This window comes from Octopus bimaculoides, chromosome 4 (assembly GCF_001194135.2).
Source record: "Octopus bimaculoides isolate UCB-OBI-ISO-001 chromosome 4, ASM119413v2, whole genome shotgun sequence".
NCBI classification, from domain to species: Eukaryota; Metazoa; Mollusca; class Cephalopoda; order Octopoda; family Octopodidae; genus Octopus; species Octopus bimaculoides.
In genome coordinates this window covers 97,120,540-97,145,481 of record NC_068984.1, presented here as the reverse complement: position 1 = coordinate 97,145,481, position 24,942 = coordinate 97,120,540, and the positions used below count along the sequence as shown (strand labels likewise).

The 24,942-nt window shown below is 35.6% G+C and overlaps 2 protein-coding genes across 6 annotated transcripts in view; one reads left to right on the top strand and one right to left on the bottom strand.

The window, feature by feature from the left end:
- Positions 1-15,905, top strand: part of LOC106876835 (RCC1-like G exchanging factor-like protein) — a 48,512-nt gene extending 32,607 nt beyond the window's left edge. For both annotated transcript variants that reach the window (XM_052967296.1, XM_052967295.1), the window contains exons 8-13: positions 112-196; positions 957-1,067; positions 1,827-1,988; positions 3,897-4,070; positions 7,709-7,794; positions 14,154-15,905. In XM_052967296.1, the coding sequence (XP_052823256.1) occupies positions 112-196; positions 957-1,067; positions 1,827-1,988; positions 3,897-4,070; positions 7,709-7,794; positions 14,154-14,231 (696 nt within the window). In that variant the 3' untranslated portion in view covers positions 14,232-15,905. The remainder of the gene's footprint in view (positions 1-111; positions 197-956; positions 1,068-1,826; positions 1,989-3,896; positions 4,071-7,708; positions 7,795-14,153) is intronic.
- A 4,039-nt stretch (positions 15,906-19,944) lies between these two features.
- The window catches only part of LOC106882728 (uncharacterized), a 176,770-nt gene continuing 171,772 nt past the window's right edge, over positions 19,945-24,942 (bottom strand). For all 4 annotated transcript variants that reach the window (XM_052967298.1, XM_052967300.1, XM_052967297.1 and 1 more), the window contains 3 exons: positions 23,351-23,402; positions 21,966-22,058; positions 19,945-21,303 (listed from right to left, as the gene is read on the bottom strand). In XM_052967298.1, the coding sequence (XP_052823258.1) occupies positions 21,140-21,303; positions 21,966-22,058; positions 23,351-23,402 (309 nt within the window). In that variant the 3' untranslated portion in view covers positions 19,945-21,139. The remainder of the gene's footprint in view (positions 21,304-21,965; positions 22,059-23,350; positions 23,403-24,942) is intronic.

Genomic DNA, 24,942 nt, shown 5'->3' with positions numbered 1-24,942 from the left:
ATATATATGTATTAGCAGTTTGAACAATACTATAAGGAAGTTCTGTAGCATAACATTTTGGTTTTCTTTTGTGTGTGTCAATTGAATATTGTTATATTATTGTCATTTTAGGTTGTTTGTGGTCAAGACCACACATTCTTTTTGACACAGTCTGGAGAGGTATACAGCTGTGGCTTAAGCTCAGATGGACAGACAGGTAACTATACAGGATATTTACATTTATATAAATTATTTATATGATTTATGTTTTTCAGATCTATCTTTGTATATAAACACAATATATTCATAAAGTACAGATGTATGGAAGATATGATGTAGTTAAATTTAAAGCAAAGTATATAAAAAAGATGACACATCAGGAGGTGGGAAAGAGACCTGTGTACATTGTAAACTCATGATAGAAAATAGCTGTGTTGTCTCCCTGCTATGTTAGCAACTGGTAAAACTTGTCTAATTTATAGTTGAGTGGTTAGCAATAGGTGGATAAACCAGATGTTTTGGCAGTCATCCAGGCTATGTAGGTCATCTGTATCTCATATTGTTCCCTCCATCCACATTTGGTCATCTGTATCGCACACTCTTTTATCTACCTACTGCAAGGAATCTCTATCCCATCCAATCACTATAGACCATCACTACTCTATGTCTTTATATTTCTGACATACATAAATTATACAATTTCCTCAGTGGATGCTATAAGCAAAAATTTGCTATACTCACAATTCAAACACAAAACACCACCATGGTAATTGATACCAAACACCTATAGTCACCACTACCACCACCATTATTACACATATACAGTTACCATAATTTTAGTTATCAGTACCATACAGTTACAATAAAACCTACAATTATCATCACAAATACTTTAGCTTATAACTGCTGGAAGTACCACTGCTAACACTATAGACATATATTTTAGAAATCTCTTGTCTGTTTCTGTTTGTCTTTAGGCTTGGGTCATTACAAGAATGTGTCACAAGCAACACAAGTGAAAGGTGATATTGAAGGTGTCAACATCAAGCAGATAGCATGTTCTGGAGATTGTGTCCTAGCTTTATCAGGTAAGTGTGCCCAGTGTGGTTGTGTACTCTTATTGTTCTGGAGACTATCTAGGTATTGTCAGGTAGGTGTGTCTAGGGTAGCTATGTACTTTATTGTTGTGGAGATTGTGTCCTAGCATTGTCAGGGTGGTGTACCCAGAGTGGCTGCATACTCATTGTCTATAGACTGCTCTAGTTTTGTCAGGTAAGTGTACTCTGGGTGGTTATGTGCCCTTATTATTCTGGAGATTGTCCTAGCATTGTGAGGTAGACAATGCTACAATATACAGCAGCTGTATATCTTTATTATTCTGGGAAGTGTGTATTAGCTTGTAATTAATAGTCTATGATGTAAAGTGGTGACAATGTAGTCTGTTTTATAACATTTAAATTATTGATTAAATGAAACAAAGTTTATGAGTTGAAAAAACTGTGACTAAGATTGTTAAAATTGCTATATAGAAACATTTTTAGTCTTGTAACTTGAACAATTAACCAATACGTATAATTGCTTCTTGTCTTAACTCTTTAGCATTTAAACCAGCCATATCTGGCCCAAATATTCTACTTGATTTATGTTCACATAAGCCAGATCCAACCTCTCACACCTACCCTGCAATGTCATTCTAAAAACAAACAATCACCTTCAAAATCTCAAAGCAGTGAGATAATACAGGATTAATTTTATAAAATGTGACTAAGTATTACACTTGACAAAGTAATCTGAATGCTAAAGAGTTAAATATATTTCTTGTTATTATTTCTCTTTTTTCTTTTCAGATGAAGGAAATCTATTTGGCTGGGGCAACTCTGAGTACAACCAGTTAGCATTGATTACTGATCACACCCAGGTGCATACACCAAAGCATTTTAAACTATCAGCATCTTTGGGCAAAATCACCCAAGTGGCATCTGGTGGATCAATCTGTGGGTTTCTGAATGGTAAGAGGACATCTTATATAATAGTGTTTGCTGATTGGTGTTAATTGCGGATGGGTTTTTATGAATCTTCATAAATTCTTTGCTTTCAGTGTTTCTCAGCCATTTTTTTTTATCTATGGACGCCTTTGATTCTTATTTTACTTGGGTGGACCCTCCTAGCATTCGATGTTAAAAAATCCTATTATTATATTTTTATGTTAAAATATTATTAGGAATTGTATAAAAATAATTATTAAAATAATTTGCATATTTTAGAAGTATAATCAATTTATTGGAGATAAATTTTAACAACAAAATCCATATGGCCCCTGGGGTGCCCATATGGACCCCAGTTAAGAATCACTGCTTTAATCGATGAGTTTAATATTTCACTATGGTCAACCACATCATTTAGGCCTTCCCTTTATACTTTTTTCAGTTGTACATATATTGTTTAAATTTTTTATTTATTATTGAAGCTGTTTGTAATAAATCTATTGAATAGGATATTCCAAACCTAACAATCATGTCAACATCCTATAATGAAACTATCTTGTCTTAAATGAGCAGATCTTTATTGCTACATTTGCTACCAGGACTGCAAGAATAATAAAAGATAGTATCCTATGTACTGGAACTTGGGTAAATCACAAAGATTAATTTCTTTCCATTGATCTCTTGTGTCTTATTCCATTGATCTCATGGGTCTTATTCCATTGATCTCTTGTGCCTTATTCCATTGATCTCATGTGTCTTATTTAATTATCTCTCATCCCACCCTCAGTTTCCTTCCTACCACCAACTTCCCATCCTCAACTTTCCTCCTACTACCAACCTTCCACCCTCAACTTCTCTCCTACCACCAACCTCCTCTTCCCAATTTCTTTCCTGCCACCAATCTCCTCTCAGCTTATCTCACACTGCCAATCTCCTATCCTCAGTTCGCTCCTTCCAGCTCACTTTTATTTACTGCATCAATATTGTAATTTCGTATGAGATTACTTAATTAAAATTCATTTAAGGACTCAGATGAACTAATGGCATGAATTAGATGATGATAAAGGTCGATGTATCTACACTTTTTCCCTCATACCACAGTATGTAAAAAAAATTCTCACTCAAATTTCACATTTTCAGGAAGAAAATGACCGAATAAAAACTAACTCAAAATAAAACAGAGATAATTTAAGAATTTCTTAAGTTATCTGCCCTTCTCTTTGTGTTTCAATTAACGTTAAGTTTTTGACTTCTCCAACTAAATATGAAATTTCAATGAATTTGTGTATGCAACATGCAGTATGTCACCTTTTGATTTAAATGATATTGTGAGATGTTCTTGCTCACTGTTCTGAGCACCCTTAATTTTTTTTCTTATCTATGACAAGTTCTTCCCTCTATTTCACAGCACTCCCCCTTTAACACCTCAATGATGTTGAAACCCATAACCAATAGGGTTGTAGGAGCTCCACTGTAGTGTGTATCTTGGGCTGGTCACTGTAGTGTATCTAAAACAGATCAGTGTAGTGTGTGTGTATGAAGAAATACAAGCTACAGACCTATCAGCTGGTATTCTGCCATCTATCAATTTAAACAGTTGACAATCTCATAATCATTATTATAGCATATTTATGCCCACTACTTCTCATGTGCATTGATTAGACAAATCTGTTTCAATACAGTATCTCTCCAGATGTTTGGGTTCTTCATTATTTTTTGTGAGGTCTCAGCATTCTGAGATCAGACATCTCCCTTCATCCTTCATCTGTTTTCCTCTTCCATATGCATTATTACTCACTTCAGCCATCTGGATGAAATTTAGGCTCACTCTAAGTCCTAATTAAATATTTTGTAATTATTTAGCTTTGTACATTTTCATTTGTTTTTTTAACATTAAAAAAAATTTCTGTTATTTTCTTTTTGTACCTAAAGCCTCTGGTGAAGTTTTCACGTGGGGTTTTGGTATATTAGGACGAGGTCCTAAAGTCCAGTCTTCTACAGTACCTACCAAACTTCCTACTCCATTGTTTGGTGCTAATGAACTTGATCCTGCTAAGACTGTTGTTTCCCTCAAATGTGGAATTTACCATTTTGCTGCTCTTACCAGTAAGTACAATGTTTTTCTCTGCCTTGCTTTCAAGACAACATTAACCATGTCCATCTCAGAAGTATCACAAAGTCAGTGAAGGTTAAGTTTTGAACCTTTTCCTCTGGACCAAACTAATAACAAAAATGTCTTTAGTGATGTCTATAGCACACATATAGTAAATAATTATAATACTGTCATAGATATTGTCTATATATTAAGAAAAAAATTTTCTCTGAGAGTTTTTAAAAACATTTTTTCTTTTTTAACTTTATGACTAAATGACTGTAGTACTGGCACTAAATGTCTATGGTACAAATATATTATACCTGTAGTATTGATGTACTGTATATCTGTAGTACTAACATACACTATGTGTCTGTAGTACAGACATATTAGATATCTATAGTACTGGTATTCTATTTGTCTATAATAGATTCTCATTATTTAACATTGCCTTTATTGACAGATGTATTGAAGAGGTTAGCTGATTTTCTGTCTGTCTGTTTGTTAGTTGTACTGGTGTCTTTACATTGGGAGTTTAGTCTGCTTGGGCAAATTCTGTGAACTTCTACAAACCCTAACCAATTCTGCTGTTCATAGAGTAGCAACTTGACTATAGTCAACTTGCTATTGTAGCATCAAGTTGTAAGTGAGGTTTGGTAGATGGAAACTTGTGTGGAAGCCTATAAGAGGAACCATTTTCTTTGAAGGGTGGTAGACTTTACCTGTCACCTGTTTATCATGAGTCTTGGCCCTTGGGTGGAATCCACTATGTTACACAAGTATTCAGGTCAGATCTCTTGTGTGATGTAACTTCATTCTTTCTCTGACCACTCCTGGAGGTCCCAAGGAAGGTAACGGGTACTGCTGCTTTTCATCTTTTGACTAAATCATAACAAGAAAAAGACTCTATAAGAATACATATCTGAAAGGATATATAGACTTATGAGAATGTACTTGCAGGGCTGTGCCCCACCTCAACACTCTCTGCCCCATGAAGCACATCCCCCACATTCTATCCTTTAGTACTCACCACTTCTCTTTCTATGATACTACTCAGCTACTGTAATCACCTGAGAACGGAATAGGGCCATGCTACATACCCCCACCCACCCCAACCACCAAACCACTTCCATTTCACATTAGTTTCCCTGGCCACTGTTTCCAGCTGTCCCTTCCTTTCTGTGTCTCCAGCCATTGTTCTCTTTCCTCTACAAAACTCCATCCTCAACATCTCTCTTATCTGCTTTGACTTTCAATACCCTCACATATCTACCATATCTCTACTGAGCTGCTCCTTTATCTCTCACTCTCACCATCACTTGTTACAGTTACCTCTACCACATCTCTCCACACACTCTTATGAAACTTCTCCTCTATCCCCCCTCGCCCACTCACTCTGTCCAATCCTCTGAATCACTTCACTTATATTCACCCCAACGATGTACCTTGAGGGTGTGTCCCGGTACATCACCACCACCAACTCTCTCTCTCTGTCCCTATCTTTCTCTCTAACTCTCTTTTTCCCTTTTTTTCCAACTGGAGTTGCCCTGTATCTCCTCAACAGCAAAACACCTATCTCTATCCCTCTATTATATTCAACCTCTCATCAACTGGCACAAAAAGCCACCTCCCTTACTACCCCCTTTCACAGTTGAGAGGTCTTTGTCTTGTAAGTTACTCAGTGACCCCACTGGTGTACAATCTACATGAAAAGTACCCAGTTCCCTCTGTAAAGTGATTGGTGTTTAGAAGGGCATCCAACCATAGAAACCATGCTAAAGCCGATAATAAATCTTAGTGCAGTTGTCTGACTTGCTAACTCCCATCAAACTGCCCAGTGTGAACTTTACATGGTTTTACAGGTGCTTTTTTTGTGACCCTGAACGTGTGCTTATCTACATGGCACTGGTGTGGGTGCTTTTACAGGGCAGCAGCATCTGCAACTTCACAGGACAAAGACTCTTGGCTGACAGAGAATGTATAGATGGCCACGATTTTACTTAGCTTAATGTGTCTTCTGAAGCACAGCAAATTGCCAGAAGTATTGGTCATTTGTCATCTCCTCAGTGAGGCCTAGCATCTGAAGATCCTTTCTTAGCACTTTGTCCCATGTCTTCCTGAATCTACCCCTTCCACATATTTCCTCCACAGTTAGAGATCAGCACTTCTTGATGCAGCTGTCCTCATCTATATAAATCACATGACTATACCAGTGCTGTTTTCTCTCTTGCATACTACATCTGATGCCTCATACCCAATTTTTCCTTTACACTCTGTCATACATGCTTACTAACATTACCTATCCAGCAGAGCATGCTGGTTTCATTTCTTTCAAGTCTTTGCATGACCTCAGTAGTCACAGCCCATGTTTCACTACTGTATAGCATAGCTGTTCGTACACTGGCACCATACAATCTGCCTTTCACTCTGAGAGAGAGGTCCTTTGTTACCAACAAAGGTAGCAGCTCTCTGAACTTTGCCCAGCCTGTTCTTATTCTAGCAACTATTCTTTTAGAGCTTCCTCCTCCTTGGCTAACTTGGTCAGCTTGGTAACAGAAACTACTACTTCTAAGGATCCCCTGGATATTGGTCTATTTTCTGCACATTTCTAGTATTTATTTATGCGTATTCCATGCACAAAGACTACTTTCTCTGTTAACCTCCTGTAATACCACTGCATCTCTTATATATACCGTGTTTATGATTAGAAATGTACTGCTGTCTATTGGTGAAATTTATCCTTGAAATGAGTGTGTTGGGGCTTGAAGAATCTACAGTACAAAACTCAACCAAAACTGCTTTATTTGAATAAAGAAGCTGCTTTGCTTATTGCAATATTAAAGAGAATGTCATATGGAAAACTCTTTACTGACAACAACATGGTTGTAAAATCCGTTTGGTTTTTGGATCAATGGCACATCAAAAGAGTCACTGTATAGACGTCATCTGTGATGACTAAATCATCTCAACATAATGTTGGGCTATCGCAATACTGAATAACAGCGAATGAAAATAAAGCCAGAAGGATTTGATTCAGAATTTCTTGTTGGTAATGAATATCCTTCCTGACACCAACCCTTTGAGAAGACTGGCTTAATTTTAAAGTATCCCACTTCTCAACCCTTTACAACTCAAACTGAGACAGTAAGCTGCTATTTTGCACCTACTTCCTTGATTTGATTGTTTGTAGTACTTATTTGGTGTATAGGAACTGACCTTTGCACATATGACCTATGCATGAGTCATTACAATGACACAGTATTGTGTCTTATTTAAAGCTTTATTGCAGTGTTTATGTTTAGATTTGAAACTGCTATACAACAGAAAGGGTAAAGAATGATCATGGGATTGCACCTAGAAAGTTCCTGGAAGACTAGCAGTCACTCATGCATACCGACCTACACCATGCCACTGATGTTATCCAAGGGGAAAACAAAGGCTGATAGAGCTTGGCACCAGTGATGTCGCAACCCATTTCTACAGCTGAGTGAACTGGAGCAAAGTGAAATAAAGTGTCTTTATTCTCAGTTTGGCCTGGGAATCAAACTCACTACCTCATGATTGTGAGCCCGATGCTCTAACCACTGAGCCATGCACCTTCATGTGAAAATGGTGTAAGTTGAAACCATGTTTTTTTCTTTGTACTTTTCAGACCATGGTGACCTCTATACCTGGGGAAAAAACAAGCAAGGATACCTTGGGCTTGGAGACAGAAATGATCAATTCTTTCCACTGAGGGTAAATTTTATTTTTGCTCATTATTTCCACAAGAAAATTTGTGCTTATTGCAAAATTTTTTCTTTTTTCTTATTTGGATGTGACATTGTATGGTAGTTAGCTGTCATGCTGATTTCATTGCTGTTGACCATTTTCCAGTATTTCTCAAATCTGTATGTACATACATAAGAATGGTTTGTCTGAGGACTAAATTTCAGGGGTGTATAGTTGTAAATGTATTTCAGTTGTAGTTCTGATGAATAAATTCTTTATTTTGGTCAGTGTTCCTTCTAATCTTTGTTGTAGGTGTGCACAGAAATGTGCTTGTATGCTAATTTTGTCTTTCTTTGGAAAGTATGTACTCTTCCAATCAAGTAGTCATTGTTCAAATGCCATATTGACTACTTCAGCAAAAGCACACCTTTTTAAAGTGTGTTTTAGATACATTATAATGTAATTAATTTCTTTGATTAAAAAAATTGATTTCATCTTAAAAACCTTGTAGGTGCTATTAAGTTAGACATGGCCTGGGCCTATACTGGCTGAAACCTATCAAAGTTATGCATATCTTTCCCATTGTGTGTTAGTTGTAAGATGTGTGTGTATGCACAAGTACACAGCTTAGAGCCTTGGTTCCCAAACTTTTTCAAAATTTTCGTCCTACAGACCCCCTCCCATTTTTTTGAGGCTTCGCATACTACGCCACCCCAAAATGAAAAAATTAGAGAAGACGAACAAAGCAAAGTGACCTTGTGTAAAATAATTTTTCATGAGAAAATTTTACTGATAAAATAAAAAATTTCAGTGAGAGTGGTGAACTTGTTGGATCTGTAATATGTCCTCAATATTAGGCTGCGTTTTTGATAATGTAACCCTCATGTCATGCGCAACATCCATTTTATTGCAAGCCTTTGTTTTAATTGCAAGTAAAGTTGCAAAAGCCATCTCACATTCACATGTTATTGCAAATGGAATGATGAATTTGAAGGCCAATTTGACGACATCTGGATAGGACTGCGTCATTTCAATCCAGAATTCACTGCAACACGTTATGGAAGGTGTCTTTTGCACCTCCATCATTCAGAAAGTCGATGAACTGTTCTTGAATGACGTAATCTTCTGACAGAAGGTCAACAACAGACACTGCAAAGGGATTGGTGATGAAATGATAAACTTCTTTGAAGTTTTTGTAGGTTGGGGTGGTATCTTTGAATTTCAGTGTGAAGAATTAAGACATGCTGTTTCATGATGTCAAGGATGTCAGCAACAATTTGAAGGCCATCTTCATCAAGGAAAGTATTGAGGTTCAGAAATGGTGTTAAATTCTCACATTCCAATTTAGAATGCCACAAATGGAGCTTCATTTTAAATGCAGTCATTTTTTTCAAGATAGTGGATAACAGTGATGTCTTTTCCTTGTAGTACTAAGTTAACAGAATTAACTGATTCAAAAATGTTGAAGGAGAGACATATAAGGAACCGAGTACTGGAGAATTGTCTGTGCAGTTCTTTTTTAGCATCACAAAGAAATTCGTGTATCTCCTTTCGTAGAATGAAGACTCTTTTCAGTACTCTCCCCTCAGATTACCACCTCAGTAAAAGTGTTTCGAAGAGTACAATAAAAGCATTTCAAAATCGGAGCCATTGTCCTTGCACAAGTCAGCAAAATGATGCGAGTTTAGAGAATTAGCTTTGATAAAATTTACCTCTTTGACCACATCATTCAAAACATTCTTCAAATGGTCGGGCATTATTTTAACCATCAATGCTTGGTACAATGTGTATCACTTGCATTAGGAAATTTCTCCTTCACCATTGTCTGAAAGCCAGAGCGGCAACCAAGCATTGCTGGATCACTGTTGTGCACATATTAACAGTATGCTCCCAGTTTATGCCATGCATATTAAAGAATTGATCCATTTTCTGGAATATATTGTTTGCAGTGGTTTGGGTGTTGAGGGTTTCGCAAAAAGGAATTCATCTTGCAGGCGTTTGTTATGCATGTAAATTAGCACAAAGTTGTGCTAAATCTTCCACGTCAGTGGTTTCATCAATTTGGATGGCGACATAGTTAAACATTGATGTTTTTATATTTGAGATGGCCTGAGACACAATATTATCAGACATCACAGCGATTTGTTGACTGATGGTGTTGTTGGAAAGTGAAACATGTTTAAGCTTCTGTAGTTTGGATGTTCTGAGCATGAGCGAGATTATATCTTTGCAGCAAGGAAGAACTAACAGCTCTACAATCTTATGAGGTTTTTTTGCAGCAGCAATTTTCATTGAAACCTCGAAGGAGGCTTTCAGACAAGCTGCAATGTCCTGCATACACATTCCTATGTCATCAAGCTTGGATTTGACCAATCTGTCAGTTTGGTGTCTGAAAAATTCCATGTCTTTGTTGACTGCACTGGGATGTTTCATTTCTGAATGCCTCTTTAGCCAGCTGGGTTTCAGCGAAGAAGCTGCCAATACCTCAGCAGAGCACAGAACACACTGTGGTTTTTCTACTCCACCAGCAGTAAGCACAGTGAAACCGAAGCTCAAATATGATTCATCATATTTCCTTTCTTTGTAAAAGGCATTCTACAAATAGATATAATAACTATATAAATGTTGTGTGTAAATGCACAGAATTTTGTACTATTTTGCTCTGTTACTTCTATCAGTCATCATCATCATCATCGCTTAACGTCCACTTTCCATGCTGTCATGGGTTGAACGATTTGACTGAGGACTGGTGAAGCAGATGGCTGCACCAGGCTCCAATCTGATCTGGATGCTCTTCCTAGCGCCAACCACTCTGAGAGTGTAGTGGGTGCTTTTATGTGGCACTGGCATGAGGGCCAGTCAGGTAGTACTGGCAACAGCCACGTTCAAATGGTGTTTTTACATGCCACCTGCACAGAAGCCAGTCCCGCAGCACTGACAACAACCTTGCTTGAATATTTTTTCATGTGCCAGTAAGGCGACGCTGGTAACGATCATGCTCGAATGGTGCTTTAGTATAAATATATATATAATATATATACATACACACACACACACACATATATATATATATATATAAAAGATATTTTTCAAAGCATGGTAAGTCCTTATTCATGCAGAAGTTACTTCAAAACTGGTTAATTTTGTTTTACTTCAATGTCCTCATTTTTATCATTCAGTTGGGCTTGGGTCAAATTTTTTACCATTGTAATGCCTTGTACCTACTTTAAAAAAGTTCAACTAAAAGTCGCTAGGTACTTTATGTAGAATGAACGTCTTAATTCTGACAGTGCTACTAGCTTGTCTTTTTATTGGCTTATTAGGTCTCTACTTATTGATGCTTAATACAGATATAAAAAGTAAAATTAAGAATGAACTTATGATGATAAATTTGTCGAAAATATAGGCGTTCGTAAATGTGTGATGGTGGAAACAAATTGCAACTTCCTCATAAACCACTCTTGCGGACTATGTCATCAATGAGCCACTGTTACGGCTGCTGTAACAACTCAGACTATACCCGGGGCTAGTCTGGGTTAGCCCAAACTATACCCCCTCCAGACAGCCAGCCCAGAATATACTCCTGTCCAGACTATACCCCATGCTTGTGGACAAATAACACAGATGTACCCCCACTTATAAAAGTTGCCTCAGAACATATATAAAGTTTGATATCAATTGAAGAATTAAAAGTTACATGTAAATTTCGATTTAAACATAGCAATTTAGAATTATCAAATGCAAATATTCAATGTACCAATATAAACCCAACGTATAGGTAGATTGGAAATAAAAATTGATGACTCGCGCATGCTGTGCAGCGCATCTGTACTATGAGTCATAGCTTAGACTCATGCAAATGTGGCCATTCGTGTTGGATTTATATTTGTACATTTTAAAGTATTTTGCATTTGATAATTCTAAATTGCTATCTTTATACTGAAATTTACATGTAACTTTTAATTCTTCATTGAGTGATATCAAATTTTATAAGTAAGGTACATCTGTGTTATTTGTCTGCAAGCATGGGGTATATTCTGGCCTGGTTGTCTGGAGTGGGTATAGACTGGATTCATCCAGACTTGTCCCGGGTATAGTCTAGGCAGGGGTATATTCTGAGCTGGTACACCGCCAATTTTCAATCCTGTTTTGACTTGTTGCGCCCATACTCCCGCATCAATCGATAAAGCCGCAGAGGAACTCCTACATTCAAGTACGTGCGTGTACGCCCTGTGCGCATCGCCTCGAATGCATTCTATCTGTAAGGTTTTTTTAAACATAAATTAGGGATTCTGTGTAGTGCGTGCATGTTCAATGGTTCCAGTTTTAGCTGAAACTGGAAAACCTAGCGTTTTGAACATTGAAACTCTGAAAATTGGCGACCGCTTCGCGGACCCCAGTTTAAGAACCAAAGGCTTAGAGGAAACATTACTTCAAGTAAAATGTCCACTACATCATCAAGAGTTATTTCCTTAGCTACTAAGTTATTTCCCTTAGTTTCCTTTTAACAGATTTCAGTCATACGTAGTTGTTTGACCTAGTATAAACAGTAACCTTCAAATTACACAGCCTACCATCTTAAAAAAATATATAGGCGTGTGGTAAGAAAGCTTGCTTTGCAACCACATGGTTCCGGGTTCAATCCCTCTGTGTGCAACCTTGGGCAAGTGTCTTCTACTATAGCCTCGGGTCTACCAAAGCTTTGTGAGTGGATTTGGTAAACGGAAACTGAAAGAAGCCCGTCGTGTATGTATATATGTATATGTTTGTGTGTCTTTTTGTGTCTGTGTTTGTCTCCCCCACTATCGCTTGACAACCGATGTTGGTGTGTTTATGTCCCCGAAACTTAGCGGTTCGGCAAAAGAGACCGATAGAATAAGTACTAGGCTTACAAAGAATAAGTTCTGGGGTCGATTTCTTTGAATAAAGGCGATGCTCCAGCATGGCCACAGTCAAATGCTTGAAACGCGTGAAAGAGTAAATCAAAAATACATTGTTTTTCAAGTCTTCTACAACTTAACTAAGTTATTTCCCCTAGTTTACTTCTAAAAGATTTTAGTACGCATTACTTGACCTGGTATACGTTCAAACTACATCCTATCATCTTATAAAAATGTATAGATAAAGAATACATCGTTTCATGTAGTCTTCTATACACCATATCTAAAAGCAAGATGAGGTGGTCACAGCTGGAATACTTTGGATAATAGGTCTGCTCAATATATGCTGCCCTCTACTGTTTTGTCATAGTAACTATGCACTTGTGAAAGGGCAGAATTAGTATATTTTCTTAGTCGTTGAAGGTGATTTGAGCTTTTGTCAAGTACCGATATCCACACTATACTACAATACTATCATTCCTCTCTTCAATGCCATCACACAACATTATTGTATCATCACCTGACACTCCAACACCATCGTTCCACTCCTGTGTCATCACTCCACTTTACAGTATTGTCACTCCATTCTCCAGTACCACTGTTCACACAACTGTAATTGGGAATATTGTATAATCTATTATATGTAGGTTAAACTGAAACATTCAAGGTGCAATGTAGGCTATTTTCCTAACAAGTGCAGTATAATAATATTTTAGAGAGAGTATTTGAAAAGATGACATTCACTTCATTGGGCTGTTGTTATTTTACACTCCACTCTGGTACATTACAATGTTTTAGAGGCAGAATTAAAATGTGAGGGGTGCTGAAAAGTTCCTGGCTTTGAGCAAAAGAAAATACGGTAGGATCATTTATTTATGATTTTATTGAACATATTCTCCCCTCAGATTTATTCACTTATTGCAATGGTCCTTCAGTTTTGCTAAGCTCTGTAAAAGAACTTAGAAGATTGGGCCTCCAACCAGGCCTTTTGCAACACTCTTAAAGCCTGGAACTTTTTAGCACCCCCTTGTACATAATCTTCATGTGAGTTATCTGTTATTTTATCTTCTTGGAAAAATATACACCTGTTCTTTGTTTAAGAACAGTGACTGAATAGTAGACTTCATGGTTCACTGATTTTACATAAATATTAAAAATAATAAAATCTTTAACAAATGGAGAAATTGCCAGTCATGCAAGTAAAGAAATTTGAATGTAAAACAACAAAGAGGCCTTTAGATGTCTGCTTGGTTTGTTAGAAATAGTAGCTAAATCTCCCTCAAACCATTCTTTACTGTCTTAAAAAAAGGAAAAAAGACATGGTAGATAATATAATCCGAATAACAGTGGAAATGGTTATGACTGGAACAGATTTACTCAATTACAGTTGACTTATGGCTAAAGAACAGTAACAACAACTATTACAGTAATGTCAGATTTAAAATGTGAAAAATAGAAACTGCATATTTTATGGTTGAAGTTTAACATTTTCTGTTTCCATTGCAGGTGTCGATGCCAGTGGAAGTCATTAATGTATGGTGTGGTGTTGATCACATGGTTGCTCACTGTCGATCGTTCTCATGACCTGCCCCATGAATCTGGTTAATTACTGTACTAATGTTTATACTCTGCATATTGTAGCTGTCATTTGTTCATACTTTTCCCCATTCTGGTTGTCACTGATACAATTTTGGCTCTTGATATTTGTGATCTGTAGCAGTGTCCATTTAGTGTAATTCTGTCCCCTAATGTCTATGATGTCTAGCAGTGTAGTTCTGTCCACTTCTGACTAAGCCCAGTATGGAACTAATTACTGTAAGAATATTTTAGGTCTTCATCCAATTCACTTCATATTTTCTTTAAATAGTTTATTTGCCATGACTGGGTTGAATAGGTTGTGCTGTGTTCAGCATTCATCATATAACACTATTATGTGACATCCAGTAGGTTATGTAACAACTGTGTTACATTGATGGCCATGTAACATTGTAAACATTGTCTTAGGTATATTACACTGTCACACATTTTCATATATAACTGTTAAAGTTTTCAAAGCTTAGTCTTTTCAGATGAACATCAGCTACACCAAAACAGCCCCTTGTTGTGATGGTAGAACAATGTTGTACATTGATGTATTTTGTTGAAGAACAAACACTACAAGATGGTACTAACAAAACTTAACTCATAACCATCAGGTTCCCAATGTTGCTCTTTAATCAATTATTTGTATTAATTCTGTTGTTGTAAAACTACTTGTTATCTTGTCTGTGTTTTAGTCTGTGTACACTGCAGTGTCGTGGTATTCTCTCAGTGAATAGAGTTTGGGGCCATGTTCAGTTTCTAATTGTAGCTATTTCTCTTAAAGTCTTACTTTGTTTAATACAAGTCTCTTAAAATATACCACACATCTTCCCTTCCACAGCCAAGGACCTATAATGTGGATTGATAGTGAGATTGAATTTGACATAAAGATCTTAATCACTATTCTGAGAAAGAATGAGATGAATTCTAGCCTGTCATAGATTCAGTCCTATTGAAAATATTGTTTGACCTATTATCTACTCCAGGCATTCTTTATTTGTAATTGAAGTTTACTACATTAAATCAAGTGTACTCTAATAAAACTGCATGGAAAATAAAATTTAAATATACTGAAAATTACATTTATTACGAAAACTTAATCTATAGCATATACCATAAAGGAGCAAGAGGGGATTAAATGTCGTTAAATATATCTATGTAAATTTTATTCCTTCAACAGTCCTGGTCAGTTTAATTAATAGTAAAATTTAATCTCATTTCATAAAAATATAACATTAATGTTAGTTTTCAATGCTTCATCATGGTTATCAACTCTTCTCAATCAAATTGAACACCTAACTCTCATTCACTGTGATGCTTACTTCTGTCTCACTTTTTAAATCTGTTCACTTAGCAAAAATTATGAACTAATATTTTAATGACTTAAAGAAATTAAGAACATTGAAATAAATATATGATGGAATAAAAAAGATATTTTTTCATGCAAAATCCTGATTTCTAGAAGACTAAATTCCCTATCCCTGATAGAAAGGCATCCGACTTCAAAAGAACCTGTCTTAAAAAACAATTGAAGTAAATGTATAAACTTGTTCAACCATTCAATTCTAAGCCTGTTCATAATTGTAAATATATTTGACAAAAAATTGTTTTAAATTGAAAGAAAGAAGGGAACTTTGTTATGTATTTTAGAATAAATATAGTAATATATAAATTGTACTTTTGTTTTGTTGTTTGTACCATTGTAAAATCACAGAGAAAATTAGATAGTTGAAGTGATGAAAACGTTGTTACATTAAACATGATTTACCAAAGAACAAATGTGATACCAGTTTCTTGTTATATGATACTTTGCAATTAAAGACTTCCTGGATTTTTAGTTAGTATAAAACATTTTCTTGAAATGAAGCAGTTTTTTTTTTTTTTTTGTTTTTCCTATACACTCTGTTCTCCAGTATTCGTAGAAATGTTGATAGGTAGCCACCTGGATTCTTAATTCTCTTTCATTTACCATGTACCTATACTATAATAATACTGTTTATTGATTAGTTTGGAGTATGTAACTTTTGCTAAAAGAAAACAGGTCTACACTGTCTAGAAATTCTAATTTTAATAGCTTTTTTTTTATTATTGAAGATTTCAACTCCAGAAATAGGGGTTTTTGTAACTCTGAGATAGCATTCCCTCTTTGTCTTTTCTCTCTCATTCACTCCATGACATTACTGTCTAGTATTAGACGCAATAGTGGCAAGGCAGCTGGAGAACTCGTGCTTAATTGGGAAAGCTTTCGTTGTGTCATCAATGTACTGCAGGAGTACAATACATGATGACAGTCACTACACATATTAAGAAAACTATTAATAAAAACACTTCTCCAAATTACAAGTTTAATTCAGCATCAACCAAATTATGTTGTTTCCAGTATGAAAGGAAATGCACACACTTCTCACTCTCTAATGACACTGAATGTACAGGGAGAATGAAATGTTTTCCTTGAGGCTATATTTACTGTATCATCAGAGCCTGTAGTGTTCATAGCATCACACCTAGCATATAAAGTTTCAAACCCCTGGAAAATTGTCTCACACCAAAATACTAACTTTTAATTAATGAAATATATGCTAAATTTCATACATTAAATTAGAATTTCTACAATGACTTTGACAATATATTCAATGCGCTTGAAATATGTGTATATAGGAAGCTCTTACAAGCATCACCAAACAAATGAATGGGTGTTACATCAAGTAGGTGAAAGATGACAACTCTTGAACATAGCCATCTATTAAGGCCATATTTGAAGGAGCAGAAGTTTGGAAACCATTATCATGGAAAGAAGAGTAGAGGGTAGTAGATCAAAGAGCAGGCAAAGAATGCCATAGATGGACAATATTAAGAGCTGATCGGACAATAGTGGCAAGGCAGCTTGAGAACTCGTGCTTAATTGGGAAAACTTTCATTGTGTCATCAATGCACTGCAGGAGTACAATACATGATGACAGTCACTACACATATTAAGAAAACTACTGCACTTAGCATCCCTAAACAGCATGTAATCCGAACACTCAAGTTTGCTATTAGTCTCTATTACTGAGGATCTCCACGAACAAATACACATCAACATAACAAAAACAGCATCACAAATTTGGCCTTTCTCTTCAGGGCCAGAAAATATTTTAGACTGTCTTCAGCTATTAGCCCTCTAAAAGACAAAAAGCTATGACCTATAACATCAACTGGAGGATTTTTGAAGGATTATGGCTTTATAAAAAAAGTGGCTTATGCATTGTGAAGAAAAATCTGATACTAAAACAATTGCTTCAGCCACAGATATATTATGTAACTGGACATGATGTTGTGTCCAGTTATGTTAAATATATAGGTTTTTGAGGCATCAAATGCACCAAATCAGAGTTTTGGGACATGTACATATCTGCTTGTGTTGTCTCCCCATCCAACAATATTACATAACCTTTAGTGAGGAAGAACAGCTTTTATTTTAACCATGTATATGGGATACAACTGTTTTAAGTTTATTCTTTTTGTTCACTAATAATTTTTCATATTTCATTGTTAATCTTTTATTTATAATTTGGAGTAATGACCTAAGTCCTTTTTCACCACATCATCAAAATAAAGCAGTTTTTTTTTTTTAAAGCCACATTTTTGTAGTTGGTCAAATGATGGGAACCATATTATAAATGACCAAAACATTGGATTGCAAATTGTTAACTCGAAGTTACTTTCAGCAACCAGTAATTGGTTTTAGTTTTTATTACAGAAGTGTTGTATCTTTGTTTTAACGTTTGGTTTGTATTTTGATATTAATAAAACTTCTATTGACAATATTCAAATATTTTGTGGAATTCTATATAAATGGTAGGTTTGACATTTTTCCTTCTGGTTTTGTGTATTGTACTAACTACAGTGGCTCTTACTTGCTCTAATTGCATACACACTTACTTCCCGAGGTCACTCAGTGACACCCATCATTCTGTTACCTCTATTGATTTCTATGACTCTTCACTACTTGGTCACACCCTGTTACCAACAACTATCTGTAAAAACACATTTTTCTTTTTTGCCAAAACATGTAACTGCCATCAGTTTCTCTCTCTCATCACTGTCCTATTACTCCTTCCTCTTGTTCCAATCAAGTTATTTCCTCTTCATGACCATATGTCATCTTCTGCAATACACCATTTCTTTAGTGTTAAGTGAGAAAGCACTGAGAGGACCTTTTAATCTTACTGAAAACATGGCAATCTGGAGGCCATGATTAGATGCATCCTGTACACTCTGAAAAGTAGTTGGTATTGTAGTCTTAAAGAAAAAAAGCACATTAACTCCTACATGTACTATGTTGCCACATAGTTAACAGTTTTCATTACCTTGCCTCAGCATGCTATCGTAGCAAATTCTGATGCAAACAACCACCTTGTTGGACATGTCCTGGAAGCAGGATGTTTATACTTACACTTAAATCTCCATCAATTATGCTGATTTTATCCAATGTCCTTACCAACAATAATCATGTAGCTGTTACTCTCTTTGTATTACATGACCCTCTCTGTTACATCTCCCCTGCTCTTTCACTCTAGCTCTCTTCTACTACTCTATCTTCTAACACACTATTTGTGTGAAGGATGATATAAATGCAATGACTGTTACCAACTCTGTGCCAGATGGCTATTCTACTCCATCTTCACCAGCCATTGGTCTATTAGCCAGATGCCAACACAATTAACATCTTCCTCCTGTTTCTTTACCTATACATCCTATCTGATGCCATGGAGACAGCATCAGTTTGTCACTGACAACCTTATGCCTATTTGCTATACCAGCCTCAAGGTCTGATGTAGTGTAGAGGACAACATTTGAGTCAACTATTATGATCCAACAAGGCTTATTCTGATAATCTGGGATAGCTCTCTCCAAATTTCTCTACCATATCAACTCTCTGGCTACCCTGTAGCCTAGTATGCTGGCAACCACTTATAAGCAAGAAATTAACATAAGCACAAGGCAGGAGGGGTTAGTTAATTACATTTACCCTAGTATTTGGCAAGTATTTTATCAACTCCAGAAGGAAGAAAGGCAAACTTGACTATGATAAGGTTTGAACAGAATGTCAAAGGCCAGAAGAAATGCTACAATGCTTCAATTACTGCCATTTACCACTTCAATAATAATAATTGTTTCAAATTTTGCCACAAGGACAGCAATTTTGGGGAAGGGGATGAGTCGATTATATCGATCCCCTGGTACTTATTTAATCGACCCCGAAAGGATGAAAGGCAAAGCTGACCGTGGCAGAATTTGAACTTAGAACGGAGCAATGGGTGAAATACCGCTAAGCATTTTCTCCAGTGTGTTAACGATTCTGTCAGCTTGTCTCCTTAATAATAATAATAATCGTTTCTACTATAGGCACAAGGCCTGAAATTTGGGGGAAGGGAGTTACTTGATTGCATTGGCACCAGTGCTTGACTGGATGAAAGGCAAAGTCGGGCTGGGTGGAATTTGAGCACAAGATATGCTGCTAAGGATTTTGAATTACAGGTGCTACTCATTTTTGCCAGCTGAGTGGACTGGAGCAATGTGAAATAAAGTGTCTTGCTCCAGGAGTCAATGTGCCACAGGTTTTTGAACTCATGATTTTAAGATTGTGAGCCAAACACTCTAACCACTAAAACATGTCTTCACAAAATCTTTACATACAAACAAATAAAAATAAAAAATAAAACCAACAAGTCTCTTGATTACGAGATTTCTTATTTTTAAAAAAAATTTTATTTTTTCCTCTTTATGTCCCCACCCCATCAATTCCAACCCCCCACTATTGTTTTTGTTATACATTTTTTTGTTATGTTTTTCTTGGATCAATTTTGTACAATTTCATACTTTGTATTTGATTTTCTGTATTTTTTTTTCAACCAAACCATTCCCTCAATTTTTTCTATTGAAAATCTTTCATCAACCACATTTTCCCCTCTCCGTTCACCCTCTTGTCCCCGTCATCTATACCATACATTCATAATTCCGGCTAAAAAAAATGTTTTTTTTTCAACTTTTTTCTTCACTTTTTGTTATTTTTTAAGCAGATAAAATTATTTGTTTACAAAAAAGTAATAATAATAATAATAATAATAATAATTTCTAATGTAGGCACAAGGCCACAAATTTGGGGGAGGGGTTATGAGGTGTTAGTCAATTAAAATGCCCCCAGTATTGACAGGTACTTTATTTTACCAACCCCAGAAGGATGAAAGGTGAAGTTTATCTTAGTGAGATAATAATAATAATAATAATAATAGTAGTAGTATAATAGTAATAATAACAATAAAAATAACAATAATAATCTTTACATTTGTCAGTTATTTTTGTTTTTTCATTTAGTTTTGTTGTTCATATAGTTGTTGTAGTTATTTCTGTAATTGTTATGCATATGTATATGTCTGTGTACGTATGTGTGTTTTTGTGCCAATGAGAAATGAGCATGTGATCAATGAATATGTATGTATATATCTTTTACGAGTGTATGTATGTGTGTATGTGTGCATGCATGCAACACGCATGCATGTGTAAGAAATGTGTGTGTGTATATGAGTTCTTTGTGCGTGAATGTGTGTGTCAAGTTTTATGATGGAAAAATTATATATGTATGTAGACATACATATACACACACATACACACATATCTATATATATATATAGATATATATAGATATATATATATATATATATAGATATATATAAAAACAACAAAACAGCAGTAATCAGATGTAATAGTAGTAGTATTTGTAATAGTAATAATAGTAGTAGTAGTTAGGCTCAACACTAGGCTTCCATGGCCCCAACGGAAGAATTAAGGAACTCCCCCCACAAAATACATATAAAGCCTTGGAAGTTGATGTTTGGTGGAGGGGGTGTTGGTGGTGTTCCTTTGCCGCCTCAAGCATAGAATTCCTTGTCAGGAGCCTTTGTATAGGAGTAGTTGCTCTTGGTTGGCTCATCCAGTGGGTAGCTGCCCTCATCCTTCTTGCGCATCCGATAGACAATGAACATTGTGAGCAGGATACAGACAAAGAGACCAACAACGGCACCAGCAATGATGGCTAAAACAACAGAATAGACAATAAAGTTTAAACATATATATTATATATAATTTTAATCAGCAGAAATTACAAAGAAACTGAGGGTTATGAGTTTTGTGCACGACACTTATTAAATAGTTTTCAAATTGGGAGTATGTCTTTTATAAAGACTATCTTAAAATGGTAAATATAATTATCTTGGGATTCTTCTTGAAAAAATTAGATAAAATTAAATGGTCACAAGAATAAAGCTTATTTTTCAAATAGTCTGCCAGTTAAGCAGTTCAATAAATGAATAAATAAAATAACATAAAAATAAGGTCTCTAAAGCTACAAGTTCTAACATTAAAGAGATTCAAACTATAAGATTTAACTTCTGTGACCATATTTTATGTAATATAGGGTTCATTTAATTATAAAGAAGTTGTAGTGATTTAGTAGAATAATAAACTTTCATTAATCAGGTTGGTGTTTGGAATAATTGTAACTTAAAAAGTTCTTAATTATGATGGAAGGTTTAAATTTAGCCTCAGCAATTAACTCAAGTTGGCCCATACTGACAAATGGTAACCAGATGATATAACATGAAATATCTTATGAGAGAGGAGGATAATGGGAGGTGGCCTGAAAGCAATGTTTAATTTCAGACACTAAAAGGCTTAGTTAAAAATGTTTTAACTCACCTGCCATGATACCTGGTTCCTCTGTGGCACTTTCATTTGGTCTGGGTTCGTGTATCGGTTTATCATTTGGAGCTGAAGACATCTCACTTGATGCTGTTGGGAGAAAAGAGAAGAAAAAGAAATTAAGTGGGTAATATGTTTGGTTAATAGTGGAGGATGATAATGAGGGAGGCTGATTCATTGGTTGCCCATGGAAAAGGAAGTAAGCTGATTGATTGACAAAACTGGGCAAGTGTGAAGAGGAGTAAATAGAGATAAATGTATGGAATGAGAGTGGATAGCTGAATAATCAGCATTTGATTGGTTTAGCTATGTAGAGACTTGAATTGATTGAACTATGTAGAAAAGCAACTTGATGTGGTGTTATGTATGCAGATGTTAAAACATATTGCTATCATGTTGTTACCTAACAGGTGGACTTGGCAACAATGGCTAGAATGAGATGCACATGGAAGCACTTTCAGAAACTGAATGGTGTGATAAGTGCTGTGAATTATGGGAGTGAGATATGGATGTTACAAAAAGAAATGGGATAAAATGACTGGTCATGTCCTAAGGAAAGATGAAAGTGACTGGGTGAGAAGAGTGATGGAAATGAATGTGGAAGGAGAAGAATGAGAAAAACTTAGCTAAAGATGACTAAAGAGAAAATGAGGTTGGTGAGAGCAGTGATGAAAATAGAGTAAAATGCTGAAAACTGGCATGGACCTGCAAGTATAACTTCTGTTTTGGCATGGAAAATGGTGTTTTAACTTTTGTGTATAATGTCTAGAATGATTTGTGAAAACAATCAAATCATTTGTAGGAGCAGATCTCTTCCTTTTCTGCCAGGCATGGTGGTGACTATGTCACATGAATTATTAGACTTGTGTGAGATCACTCCATCGTTATGTATTTCAAAGTTAATATCTAGGATAGTTGTTCCTTACAATACTACTGTAGCCACTTTGGGTTTGCACACTCCACTGTCCTTAAGGTACAGGCAATACCATGAAGAATTGTTTGACCTGAGTATTAGTTGATTATTGACTGATAATTTATTTTATCAAGCCTGAAAAGATATAAGGCAAAGTGGACAAGATTTGAACTCAAAATGTATTTTGTCTGATTCTCTACTTATTTTACCAATCCACCAGGGAAGATCAGATAAGTGAGTGAGTGTAAGTGTGTGCGTGGTGTAAAGGGAACAGAATATTTTGGGGTGATGCGTACATACATGGATAGATATGCATGCATGCGTTTGTGTGTGTGTGTAATGTATGTATGAGTGAGTGAGTGCCACTGTATAAGATTTTATTGTGTGTGTGTGTGTGTGTGTGTGTGTGTGTTTGTGAGTGTATGCATGCATGTGTGTGTGTAAGAATTTCTTATACTGCTATACTTACAAGTAGAAACTGACGATATACTGATACGGGGAGTTGACAGCTTTGGTTCAACCTGTTTAAAATATGAAAAACATTGTAGAAATAATATCAAAATAATATTGTACATGTAAGAGATAATGGCAGTGGGAGGGAGAGCAATAAAACCATATTTAGAAATAAAAACCTCCAACTGTTGGCCAAAGAAAGAAGAGTAGCCATAACTAATTTTTTAGGATATCTAAGACTGATAGAAGGGAAGCAAGTTATCCTCAAACCAGAGATCTGGTCTGAATGCTTGAATCAGAGGAGGACTTCACTAATAGCACCTGAGGACCAGGTGTTGTTAAACTCAGTGATGGATTACGTCTACAACAAGAATGGCACCTCTAACAGGTTTCCCCACAGTTTCCATCTGGAAACTGAATTTCACCCGTATGACTTTGACTTTTAACTTATGGCAAGATGCCATGCAATATGACTGACCCTCAAGCTACATGGCTGAGAAAGAAACTTCTTAACCAAGCAGTTGACGTTGTACTCAGCTAAAGAGAGAGAAAGAAAAAAAAAAGACCATCTCTTTCATAATGTGTAAAGCTGTAACTATGGTGTTTATAATATTGTGTTGCTGAGATATAACCCTCTCCACCAACAACCTAGGATAACAAGTGAAGCCAAAACTGCAAATATCTGTTAGACCAGTCTATCTATAGTCTATATTGTAATGTTAAGTGGATAAGAGATGAATTTCTACATCTCTGGGACAAGAATGTATTACAAATAATACATTCACGAACTCTAATTATCTAAGTGGACTGATAATCTGACTGTATTTTATTTCTATAATATTGAGTCGGTGAAAGATTAGTCACTTTAGTCCAACGGATATGGAGCTAGTTCATCTTGGGTAAACATTCATGTAAAGTTATGTATTAGTGTTCACAGAATAAACAAAAGACTAAGAAAAATATATAAATACTTTTGGTAAATATCACAATGAAACATATTTAGAGTGAATTACAACACATAACCCCACCTTCACTCCTTTTAAACTGACATTCTAGCACCATATCCAATAGGCCATTTACCTTGTAGCTCATGTATTTCACAAAGGAAAACAAAAGGCATCTATTTATTATTGGATATCAATTTAAATTCCAGAGTTACCTCTTCTAGCTTTCTTTACCAGAATTACTCATTAAACTAACAGTTCTTCCTTCTCACTACAGGTGTCGTTTTCATTAATTAAAACTAAATTGGCTCTTCATTACTGTTAACACCAATTAATCACTAATATACAATCTGTTCCTATGAGTACCAAAACCTCACCCCATACAACTGCCATCTATTGTATTGTTAAACATTTAAGGTATTATAAATGGATATTACTTATCAATAGATCATTGACTGATGGATTAATTAATAAATGAAGTTTAACATCATCTGGAATCAAATTTAATGTAGTGATAAATTTATACAACAACAATAGATACTATAATGATAATCATCATTTAACATGTGTATTGTTTACAACTTGAGACAAAGAGATAAGTTGGTAGGTTGGTTTTGGATATATGTATATATTTATGTGTGTGTGTATACATTTGTGTGGATAT